The 12483-nt window shown below is 37.3% G+C and overlaps 2 protein-coding genes across 2 annotated transcripts in view; both read left to right on the top strand.

The window, feature by feature from the left end:
• The first annotated feature begins 2047 nt into the window (after window positions 1-2047).
• LOC124379814 (calpain-2 catalytic subunit-like) overlaps window positions 2048-12483 on the top strand; it is a 40725-nt gene continuing 30289 nt past the window's right edge. The window contains exons 1-3 of the mRNA XM_046840393.1: window positions 2048-2218; window positions 2667-2736; window positions 3031-3149. Of these exons, the coding sequence (XP_046696349.1) occupies window positions 2048-2218; window positions 2667-2736; window positions 3031-3149 (360 nt within the window). The remainder of the gene's footprint in view (window positions 2219-2666; window positions 2737-3030; window positions 3150-12483) is intronic.
• LOC124379882 (calpain-1 catalytic subunit-like) lies at window positions 3882-11179 on the top strand. Its single transcript, XM_046840499.1, has 9 exons — window positions 3882-3992; window positions 4121-4288; window positions 4421-4501; window positions 5265-5350; window positions 5441-5515; window positions 7354-7514; window positions 8206-8363; window positions 10116-10127; window positions 10935-11179. The coding sequence occupies exons 2-9, from the start codon at window positions 4241-4243 to the stop codon at window positions 11124-11126; spliced, it is 813 nt and encodes a 270-aa protein (XP_046696455.1). The 5' UTR covers window positions 3882-3992; window positions 4121-4240; the 3' UTR covers window positions 11127-11179.

The raw sequence follows: 12483 nt of genomic DNA, 5'->3' as shown, positions 1-12483 counted from the left end.
CTTGTTGAAATTTGAAAGATTTAGAAAAATGTGTCTCCTCACTTCCCTGCCCCAACTGTTTATTTCATCATCACAAGTCATCCCATTAATCTCATTGTTGCTACAAACTGGTACAAATCTGCATTGCACACACACACACACACACACACACACACACACACACACACACACACACCCATACGAACTCTTCACTGATACAGATTGAACTGAACTGTGAACTGGAACTAAGTAATTAAATTAAGTTAGAGTGAGAACTAAATAATACGTTGATTCATAAGAGTTGTAAGCTGGCGAGATGCGTACATCCTGGCAGCGTCCCAATGTATCCTACCATATACGCTGCTACGTTTGCCTGCTGCGCAAAACTCTTAAAAAAGTGCACAAAATACTTGTACTTGTACTTTTTTTTGTATAACTATCATCATCATAAGATCGGAAAATTTGAATTTAAACCTTCGAAATTGGGGACTTACTGTAACTCACTATGAACACCAGGGGACGCCAAAGTGCAGAATATAATTTTACAACTCATTTTATAGGTGAGACAAAGAGAATAATTTCAATCATATCACTAATGTTACTGATGAGTTACTGATGTAATCAAATACTCAAGACCTCAGTCCTGAAATGGGGTACATATTACAAATACTTATATTTGAATTAATTATAATGTTTGTAATCAGCTGCTCAGAAAAGGCACAATTTGTGGCTTAGGTGCTTACTGTAATTCACTATGAACACCAGGGGACGCCAAAGTGCAGAATATAAATTTACAACTCATTTTAAAAGTGAGACAAAAAGAAATCATTTGAATCATATCTCTAATGTTACTGATAAGTTACTGATGTGATCATATACTCAATACCTCAGTCCTATATATCACAAATACCTATACTGGTATTAATTGTAATGTTCATAATCAACTGCTCACAATGGCACAATTTGTGGCCATGACCAAGGCCAAATCCACCTTAGAAGATCCCTAAAAAGTCAGTTTAATTAAAGAATCCACTTAAAGTGACAGTTTGAGAGTATATTCATGTCTCAACATCAGTGTCTCCATTATGTATAAATAAAGCATATTATTTACCATCATCTCCATGCACCACAATGGTTTCAATTAAATTTCATTGTTTTCTCAGAGCCACTCCTGAAACCACAAGAAAATATCTTGTGTAACCAGAATATACATAATTAGTTGGATATTCCTGATCCATCAAACATTAACAGCATTAATTTCTTCAGTAATTTAAGCTACAGGAGCTCGTCTGTTGGTTTAGACCACACGGACCAGCCTTCACTCCCCACCTGCATCATTGAGCCTCGGCCGCCCACAACCCTGTCGCCGTTTCACCATTGTTCCTTCCTTGGACCACTTTTGATAGATCACTGACCACTGCAGGCCGCGAACAGCCCACAAGAGCTGCAGATTTTGAAGATGTTCTGACTCAGTCGTCTAGACATCACTATTTGGCCCTCGTCAAACTCGTTTAAATTACGCTCGCCCATTTTTCCAGCTTCTAACACATCAACTTTGAGGAGAAAATGTTCACTTACTGCTTAATAAATCCCACCTACTAGCAGGGACATGATGTAGAGATAATCAGTGTTACTCATTTAAACGCTCATAATGTTATAATATCAATGTTATGCTTGTTATGCAGATGCTACCAACCTGGTCAACATTATAAAAAAATTGTGAAAGAGGTTTAGTTGGGAAAGATTAGTACTGATAAAACAAGGGAAAGTTCATGTATGGTACGGAATAAGAGCAACAATTTGACCTTTAACTGACAAACTTGAAAGCAAACACAAACAAGCGTAAAACAAAACAATTCTTTTTAATGTAATCAGTTTCCCGATCTCTTTTATGACAGCAAATCACACCACCCACACAAACCCTCCTCCGTAAAGGAGGACAACCCAAAACTATTTAACTGACTGCAGCAGAGACGTTTTCAAGCATCTATTATTCACGCACTTCTTGGCAAGTGCCTGAAACATTTTGAAGAACAGTTTGGCAGGAAATTTACCCCAGGTCAATACCATGTCTAACAAGTGCCTGAATCAGGACTATGAGGCCCTCCGGAGTCAGTGCCTGATGCAGAATGAGCTTTTCTGTGATCCTTCTTTCTCTGCTACATTCGGGTCTCTGGGCTTTGATCAATTCGGACCCAATTCCAACAACACCAAGGGGGTGGAATGGAAAAGGCCTGGAGTAAGTAGTGTCAAATTAACACGTAACAACTATTTAGATAATTCTTTGGTTGTTTTTTGTTGTTTTTTCTGTTCAAAAAAGGTCAAAGGTTGTTGAAACCAGTTATTTTAGCTTTGATAAATAAGTTATTGCATTTAGATTACAGTAATGTAAATAGAATTTGAGGAGATACAGACATAGACAATATATCTGAATTAGACCTGTTATGAAACAACTTCAAACAGACAAAAGTAATTGCTACAGAAATGGTGAACAGAATGGATGGTCACCGCTCTAAAGGGTTCCTTCTCCAGACTGCATGTCTCTTTACTTGGATGTTAGATAGGATTTAAGACTCAAACATATCAGAATAATCCAGTGTCCTAAATGTAATCCTAAACTGTTGCCTTTCACACACACACACACACAGATGGAATGGAAGTATAATTGAGCCATGTGTGCTTTGCAGGAGTTGTGTTCAAAACCCCAGTTCATCATCAGCGGTGCCACACGTGCCGACGTCTGCCAAGGAGCACTGGGTAAGTGTAGTGTACGTGCATGATTTATGTGAAAAACACAAATTTTTTTACTTTACAATACCTGAAGCAAAACTCTGCCATGTTTTAAAACTCCCTAAACAAGTTTAACGGCCATTTAAGTTTGAATAAATAAGGTTTTACATTTTGTTAGAAAGAGCATTCAGATTTAAAACCAAATATGGTTGCTCTGTTCAGGTAAGTACAGATACGTCATGAAAATCCAATATGAAAGCTAAAATTGTAACATAAATAATGGGGATGGCCAGTGGCTCAACTAACCTTTGACCCTTCTAGGCGACTGTTGGCTGATGGCAGCTATTGCCTCTCTCACTCTGAACAAAGACATTCTGGCACGTGTGATTTATCCTGAACAGAACTTCACAGATAAGTATGCTGGGATCTTTCACTTTCAGGTAAAACATACAGTTGTTTTGTTTTGTTTTTCATTTTTAAATTTTTTAGGCTGTTGTCATACACATTTAGCATTAAATCCGAAAAATAACAGGTCATTTTGATACAATTTTAGGATTCAAGCATTTAGGGTTTCAGTATTATTATACATTTACAAAAATAATAATAATAAGTTATTAGTGGAAAACACTATTGTTGGGTTTGGTGGTTGTTTTGGGATTTTTATTGTGTTCTTGGAAAGTTTCATTATGATCCCTGTTGTTGGCAAGATGTTGTTGGTGGTTGCTTTGGGGTGTTCGGTGTTTGTTAAGGATGTCACTACACCTCCCTGCCATAACCTCTCAGTTTGCTATGGCCTTATTTTTATTGCTTTGTGGTCTGAGGTAGTCAGGGAATGACCTAATAACCAAAAATTAATGCACCCTGACTTCATCCCCATGGACGAAAAGACTAAATGCTAAGAGAAACCATTTTAATTTGGAAGTCATTTGTTTCTCACACTTACTTATGAGCATTTTAGACAATGGATAACAGTCAAAATGTGATTGAAGTGAAAGATGCAAATTTTTGTTTGGTTGGGAAAGCAAGCACTGTCTGACACATCTTTGATTGCTTTAGTTAGTTCTTGCTGTGCACAAAATTTTAAATTCTATGTTTGCGGTTTCGGTGCATCACAGTGCATACATGGCTTGTGTTTTAACACCTTTCTAGATTTGGCAGTACGGCAAGTGGGAAGAAGTTGTTGTCGATGACCGACTTCCCACCAAAAAGGGAAAGCTGTTGTTTGTGAAATCGGCAGAACAAAAAGAATTCTGGAGCGCGCTCCTGGAGAAGGCTTATGCTAAGTAAGTGTGCACATTTCTGCTATCATAAATTTATGGTTAGTTGGTGTTTTTTATGTAATTAAGGATACAGTTTATTGAGTAATGCATCAATAGGTAGACATCTCTAAAAACTCCTATTTGTTTAAAAGGGTGAACGGCTGCTATGAGAACCTTTGCGGAGGTCATGCCAGGAAGCACAAGAGGATTTCACTGGAGGGATTGCTGAGTGGTTCTCACTAAACAATGCTCCATCTAACCTGTTTGATATCATGAAGAAAGCGCTGAGTCGGGGCTCTCTTCTGAGCACGTCCATTTCTGTATGTTTTATAGCTCATTAAGAATATCGAATATAAGAGTAAAAATATTTGTTAATATTAGGGAAAATGTAATTTTTACAGGGTTTCAGTTTTTCACTCTTTAAATTATCTATTTATTTATTTATTTTGCAGGTCATTGATGAGGTAAAAGAAAGATTGACCAAAGAGCATCTGTTTGGAAAGCATGCCTACTCCATCACAGATACAAAGGAGGTGAGACGAATATGCAAAGTACATGTTTGCTAGATATTTTAATAGGAATCCCTGTGCATCTGCTTATTGTGCAAATACTCACACTCACATATCCAGATATTCCATGTCTATAATGTAAGAGGTTTTCAAAATGCCTTTACATGCATGTAGCTACAATATTAATGTATTGTGTAACTGTTATTCTTTTTTTGCTTTCTGTTTGTCCCATAATTTCATTGGATTTTCTTGGCTAATCTATGTGTATACCATCTTTAGGATTTCCCTGCTGCAAACAAAAAGTTGCTAGCAAATGCTGTTCTAGAAAACCCATATACAGTGATAATAGCAGTCCAGTCTATCTTTGAACATTTTCTGATACTATCACACCTCCAAGTGTTCTTTTCCTATATTTTCGGTTTATTAATGTATTTCAAAATGACAAAAAAAAAAGAGGCTGGTAAGGGGAGCGACTTATTTAAGGCTGCTGTAGCATAAGTGAAAACAGGACCTAGCATGTTTTATGGATGTACTGTACCTGAAAAAAGGTATGTGTAATTCAAAAATTAATTGAAAGAACATATTGTTCACTAATATAGAAAGAACTGTTCGTGTTGGAAAGCTGTGTTGTTATAAAGAGGTATAAATCACCTTGACAATCATAATTTTCCTTTAACCGTACACGGTGAACTTATTCCTTTTCTGAAAAAAATACAATGGGAATATACTCTTTTCTCAACTTAAATGGCACAAGAGACATACTGACGGTTTCGTCTTTCTGCGGTAGGTGCAAGCAAAACATGGACGGTTCAAATTGGTTCGTCTGAGAAATCCCTGGGGTCACAAAGAGTGGACTGGTGCCTGGAGTGACTGGTAGGCTGTCAATTAATCAAAGTTAAGTTTTAATATTATTAAAATAATCAGTGTTTAATAACTGGTGGACAAATTTGTCTTCATCTTTAGCTCCAAAGAGTGGAGTCAAGTTTCACCCGAAGATAAGGCCAAGCTTTGTTACTCAGCCGATGATGGAGAGTTCTGGTAAGGATGTGCCAGCTTTTTCTTAGTATGTTTTTTATTTTATTTATCTCCGTTAGACAATTTGAGCCCATATTTCTAGGAACAACCAGTCATGAGTCAGCAACAGGGCAACAGTTTCACACCAAACACCAGAAACAACCTGCTACACTGTGAAACCTCAGTTCAGTGGTTTGGAAGGCTAGCTTAGCTCAAATAAGCACTGTACAACTGTGGTGAGCAGAAAAAGCATCTTAGTACATACTTGGCCTTGAGGGGATGTGTTACATTGGGTTCCACTTTTGCCAAGAAGAAAAATCTGAAGCTACTGTATAAGTGGGGCAGAGTGTAATGAAACGTTGCCTTATTCTTTTCCAGCCTTTCACCAGCGGAAAGTGTTCAACTGTCCTTTTAAATACTGAATGCAATGCGTTGATTCTGGATTCTGTCCCAATTTTCTCTGATACAGAATTCTAGTTGCTCAACAGTGTTTTTGTACTCTTTGTATTTCATTCCATAATACTACAAATGTTTGCATATGGTGAAAGGTCTTGACTGCTTGCAGTCCAGTTCAGCACCCGGACTCTTTTACTACAAGGTCATGCTATTGTAATAGATGCAGTATGCAGTTAGGATTGTCTTGCTCAAATATGCTAGGCCTTCCCTGAAAAATACATTTTCTGGATAGAAGCCTCTGTTGCTCTAAAACCTGTATAAACCGTTCATGAAGCCAAGTTGTGCAAGTTGCCCATTCCACAGGCACTAATGCATTCCAATACTATAAGAAATGCGACTTTTTGAACTGAGCGCTGATAACAAGCCAGATAGTCCCTCTTCTCTTTAGCACGGAGGACTTAGTGTCCATTGTTTCTAGAAAGAAATTAAAATTGTAATTCGTCTGACCACAAAACAGTTTTACACTTTGTCTTAGTACATTTTAAATGAGCTTTGGCCCAAAGAGGATGGCGTCATTTCTGGATCATGTTAACGCATGCCATCTTCTTTGTATGATACAGATTTAATCTGCATTTGTGGATGACCTGGTGTCCACAGACAATAATTTCTGGTGGTGTTAATGAGCCCATGCAGTGATATCCATTATAGAATCATCATTTAAATGCAGTGCCACCTGAGGGCCCGAAGATCAAGTTTATTCAATATTGATTTTGGCCCTTGTCCCTTGTGCATTATGATTTCTCCAGATTTTTTTACATTTTTGATGACATTGTGTACTGTAAATGATAAGATATTCAACAGTTTAGCAATTTTATGTTCAGAAACATTGTTCTAAAATTGTTCCACAATTTGTAATCACAGATTGGTGAAGCTCTGCCCATCTTTACTTCTGAGAAACTCTGCCTCTCTAAGATACTCTATTTATAGCACCATCTTACTTAGCTGTTGCCAATTAACCTAATTACAGGTTGCAAAATATTTCTCCAACTGTTACATTTTAATACCACTCACCTAACGTTTTTGAGACGTTTGCAGCTATCAAATTCTAATTCTTCTTTTTTTTTACTTAAATGGTAAATTTCCTCAGTTTAAACATTTAATATTTTCTTCTGTGAATATGAACATATGAGGTTTTAAAATCATTGCATTCTGTTTTAATTTACATTTTACATTGTCCAAAATTTTTTGTTATTGAGGTTGTACATATAATCCCAGTGTAAGGTGTTATAACAAACATTTGCATATTATTATAACCCTATATCAGTATTATTATGCAAGATTCTAAACATGGACTCTTGGCCAACATAAAGACCACATGAGCAAGATCAAGATAAAGGACATTTCTATGTTACATGTCTTCCTCTTTCTCTCTTCCCCCCCTCTCTTTTATTCTCTCTATCTCTAAGGATGTCATATTCAGACTATATTCAGAGGTATTCCAAGCTGGAGATTTGCAACTTGACCCCAAACATGACCATCGATGGTAATCTGGGATGCTGGAACTTTTGCCAATTTGAAGGCACATGGAAAGTGGGTGCTACAGCTGGGGGCTGCTTAAACTTTCCAGGTGACTATCTAAATGTGCCTAATGCTATACTTTAGAGCATGTTGGTGTTAAGAGGATATATTTTCATTTGAAAGATGAAGTTCGGATCTCTGTTATATAGATATTGTTTTGTTCTTTGTTTTTTACCATTTTTACCTTCCAACTTCAAAGCAACATTTTTCACAAAGAAACCCCATAAGAAAAAGAGAAAGATTGTGTGTAAGAATTGTGTACTTTTGTAATGTGTCTCTACTAATAATTAAGCTGTTGTTGTTATCTTCTTGTGCAGTTATTGTTACTACCAAAAATTAGACAACAGCAAAAAATCTAATCCACAAAATCAGGTCCCCTCCCCAAAAAATAAAATCAGTCCACATCTCAAGAAGTAAAACAAATACTGGAAATGGACCAACTTTAACAATCAAGCCCAAAAGACTGACACAAAGTAGATAGAAATACACACAGGGCTTATAGGACACAGGTGGAAACAATGGGAGCTAATTAGGGACACAGGGACAAAATAATGACATCTGGTGGGGAAACCATAAAAAATTCTAGGAAAGAAAAAACAAACAACTACAACAAAAATCTGGAAACCTAGCAGGATCCCCAGATCCTGACATATGGTTACAGTTATTTATAAACAGTGCAGCCAATCAGATTCCAGTATTCCTGATTATGGTATTAATATTGTTGTTTGTGCATTCTTCAGCTACATTCAGCACAAACCCACAGTTCCGGGTAAAACTGGACATTGACAGTCAGGGTGATGATAAATGTTCAGTACTTATCGCACTGATGCAGAAAGGTGCACGCAAAGCAAAACAGACTGGATTTAATGGCTGGAAGATTGGCTTCTACATCTACAAGGTAAGATTCTAATCATATAAGTATTTTTTTATATAACTATACATACATACAGTGAGGAAAATAAGTATTTGAACACCCTGCTATTTTGCAAGTTCTCCCACTTAGAAATCATGGAGGGGTCTGAAATTGTCATCGTAGGTGCATGTCCACTGTGAGAGACATAATCTAAAAAAAATAATCCAGAAATCACAATATATGATTTTTAAACTATTTATTTGTATGATACAGCTGCAAATAAGTATTTGAACACCTGTCTATCAGCTAGAATTCTGACCCTCAAAGACCTGTTAGTCTGCCTTTAAAATGTCCACCTCCACTACATTTATTATCCTAAATTAGATGCACCTGTTTGAGGTCGTTAGCTGCATAAAGACACCTGTCCACCCCATACAATCAGTAAGAATCCAACTACTAACATGGCCAAGACCAAAGAGCTGTCCAAAGACACTAGAGACAAAATTGTACACCTCCACAAGGTTGGAAAGGGCTACAGGGAAATTTCCAAGCAGCTTGGTGAAAAAAGGTCCACTGTTGGAGCAATCATTAGAAAATGGAAGAAGCTAAACATGACTGTCAATCTCCCTCAGACTGGGGCTCCATGCAAGATCTCACCTCGTGGGGTCTCAGTGATCATAAGGAAGGTGAGAAAGCAGCCCAGAACTACATGGGAGGAGCTGGTCAATGACCTGAAAAGAGCTGGGACCACCGTTTCCAAGGTTACTGTTGGTAATACACTAAGACGTCATGGTTTGAAATCATGCATGGCACGGAAGGTTCCCCTGCTTAAACCAGCACATGTCCAGGCACGTCTTAAGTTTGCCAATGACCATTTGGGTGATCCAGAGGAGTCATGGGAGAAAGTCATGTGGTCAGATGAGACCAAAATAGAACTTTTGGGTCATAATTCCACTAAACTTGTTTAAAGAAAGAAGAATGATGAGTACCATCAAAAGAACACCATCCCTACTGTGAAGCATGGGGGTGGTAGCATCATGCTTTGGGGGTGTTTTCTGCACATGGGACAGGGCGACTGCACTGTATTAAGGAGAGGATGACCGGGGCCATGTATTGCGAGATTTTGGGAAACAACCACCTTCCCTCAGTTAGAGCATTGAAGATGGGTCGAGGCTGGGTCTTCCAACATGACAATGACCCGAAGCACACAGCCAGGATAACCAAGGAGTGGCTCTGTAAGAAGCATATCAAGGTTCTGGCGTGGCCTAGCCAGTCTCCAGACCTAAACCCAATAGAGAATCTTTGGAGGGAGCTTAAACTCCGTGTTTTTCAGCAACAAGACAGAAACCTGACTGATCTAGAGAAGATCTGGGTGGAGAAGTGGGCCAAAATTCCTCCTGCAGTGTGTGCAAACCTGGTGAAAAACTACAGGAAACATTTGACCTCTGTAATTGCAAACAAAGGCTACTGTACCGAATAATAACATTGACTTTCTCAGGTGTTCAAATCCTTATTTGCAGCTGTATCATACAAATAAATAGTTTAAAAATCATATATTGTGATTTCTGGATTTTTTTTTTAAATTATGTCTCTCACAGTGGACATGCACCTACGATGACAATTTCAGACCCCTCCATGATTTCTATGTGGGAGAACTTGCAAAATAGCAGGGTGTTCAAATACTTATTTTCCTCACTGTACATGTCTTTTAGTAATATTTACTTTTTAGGTAAAACTAAACATTTCCAGCTCTTGTGTATTTTAATTGCAGTATTCTTTGCTGTGTTTACCTTTCAGGTTCCAGACAAGGTGTGTATTGTATATAGCAGCGATGTTGTCTGGTCTGAACTACTTAGAATACTATGACATGCTCCAGAATCTTAATTCTACATCCTATGGATATGACACCAGACCATATTCCCCTCTACCTCTGACCAAAATGTGAATAACTAACCATCACAACCATGTGCTTGTTGAAAATCGTATTCATGCCATTGTAACTAAACACAGCGCACTGTGTTTCCCACGGACCATTATTACTGATGCACCACCCACTAAACTGTGGAGGGCTCTGAACAGGTAACAAAGAATTAAAAATGGAGGGACAGGGAGAAAACAGCAAGGAGCGAGGAGAAGATATAGGCCAAAAAAAATGCCAGAAAGTTTTCAAAGATTGGGATCATTTGAATCTAATACAATGAAAAAAATGTGCAGTGCGTTTATTTTTTTCAAAGTAATTTGAAATTGATTTTTATATTTTCATTTAGATACAGCAACCACGTAGAGTAGGGAGTGGAGCACGTTTTTAAAGCAGGCGATAAATACACAGATTTAGTGGATGGAAAATTTCAAGCAGCTTTTCCCGTAGACAAGAAAACCACATCAGGATACTGTGCGAATTTAAATAAATACGAGTGAGAATTATGAGTTGCGTTACACAAATAGTTCCCATAACTTAAGCACCTGGAAAGTAAAATGGAAATGTATTTGTATTTTGATGTAATTTGGCAATTAAATGCACTAAATTGGTTTAGATTTCACTGATTTTCTTTTTAGAAAAATGTTTATTTTTATTCCTGAAAGTTTTTATTCCTCCACTGTGTGTGTGTTTTGCAGTACAAGGGAAAGCAGAATGTTCTCCTTGGATGTGAAGATCTGCAAAGATCTGTGGCTAAAAGTGACATCACATTGAAGCGTGAGGTGTATCTGCGTTTCGACCTTCCACTTGCGGAATACGTCATCATTCCTGCTACCTCCGAGCCGAATCAAGAGGCCAGCTTCCTGCTGCGTGTGTTTTCAGAGAAGTAGACTGTCTGACGGATACTTAATCAATACATAATAACCTTTAACCAACAAATACATTTTATGCAATTTATGCAAATTAACCAATAAATATTTGAAAATGTAACCAAAAAATAATGATATTGAGACAAAGCTTTAAGGTCCCAGGCTTTATGACATTTGGCAACTGGTGGTGGTGGTGATGGGTGCACTTAATAATCTTGACTACTTCAGTGTGTGTTTATAAGGAAAAATAAATCTTTGACTAAATTTATGTGGGTGTGAATGTCATTTTTTTATATCTCCAGGTAACTCCAGTTGTTGTTTTGGATACCACTGGTTGGGAATTTTAGCAAGAAAAGATTGTTAGATTAATATATGTTTATACTTGATAAAATGTTTATATACCACTATAGTTCATAATACTTTCATTATCGCTACACTCTTTCTCATGAGCTACAAGTGGCCACCTATCACACAATCAAAGCAGGTCTTTGTTTAGTTTATCCTGCATTTTCTTTTAGTGTAAAGTGTTGTAGCAGTTTATCTTTACCAATTTTATGCAGAGGGACGTTGTCATGCTGGAACACGTTTTAGGACTTCAAGTTCCAGTGAAGTTCTTAACCCAGATCAGATAGCATTCTAGATATATATATATATATATATATATATATATATATATATATATATATATATATATATATATATATATATGGACCTTAAACTTTTTAATAATATGTGCAACTGTAGTCACAGGAACATCAAGCTGCTTAGAGATGGTCTTATAGTCTTTACCTTTAGCATGCTTATCTATAATTTTCTTTCAGATCTTCTGAGACATCGCTTTCCTTAGCTTTCTGTGGTCCGTGTTCAGTGTGGTGCACAACATGATACCAAACAGCACAGTAACGACTTTTCACCTTTAAATAGGCAGAATGACTGATTACAAGATTGAAGACAGCTGTGATGCTAATTACAGGACACACTTTAGTTTAACATGTCCCTATAATTAAATCATTTTCAGTGTTTTTTTAATCTTGTATTTTCATTCATTCCTGTACAGGATTATTACGTTTGTCAGTTTCAAATTATTTAAGTGACCATTGTGGGTTTTTCTTTCTTTATTGTAAGGGTACCAACAATTTTGTCCACACGTGTATATATCTTCAGCTTTTGTCTTCTTTAATTTGGTATACAAAACTAGATTGCTATCTGATCTGAATGTACATTTCTGACTAACTGTTCTGCAGAGGCTGTGGTCTGGTGTGCCACAGGGCTGAGCCCATTTTCTGTACTTTCTCTTAACCTTTGACTATATGTGTACCCACCACACCATTACAATGTATGCAAATGCACAACATCATGGTGCCAGGGACTGATATTA

The sequence above is a fragment of the Silurus meridionalis genome, chromosome 26 (assembly GCF_014805685.1).
Source record: "Silurus meridionalis isolate SWU-2019-XX chromosome 26, ASM1480568v1, whole genome shotgun sequence".
NCBI lineage: Eukaryota > Metazoa > Chordata > Actinopteri > Siluriformes > Siluridae > Silurus > Silurus meridionalis.
The sequence above is the reverse complement of the archived record's forward strand: the minus strand, read 5'-3'. Positions and strand labels throughout refer to the sequence as shown.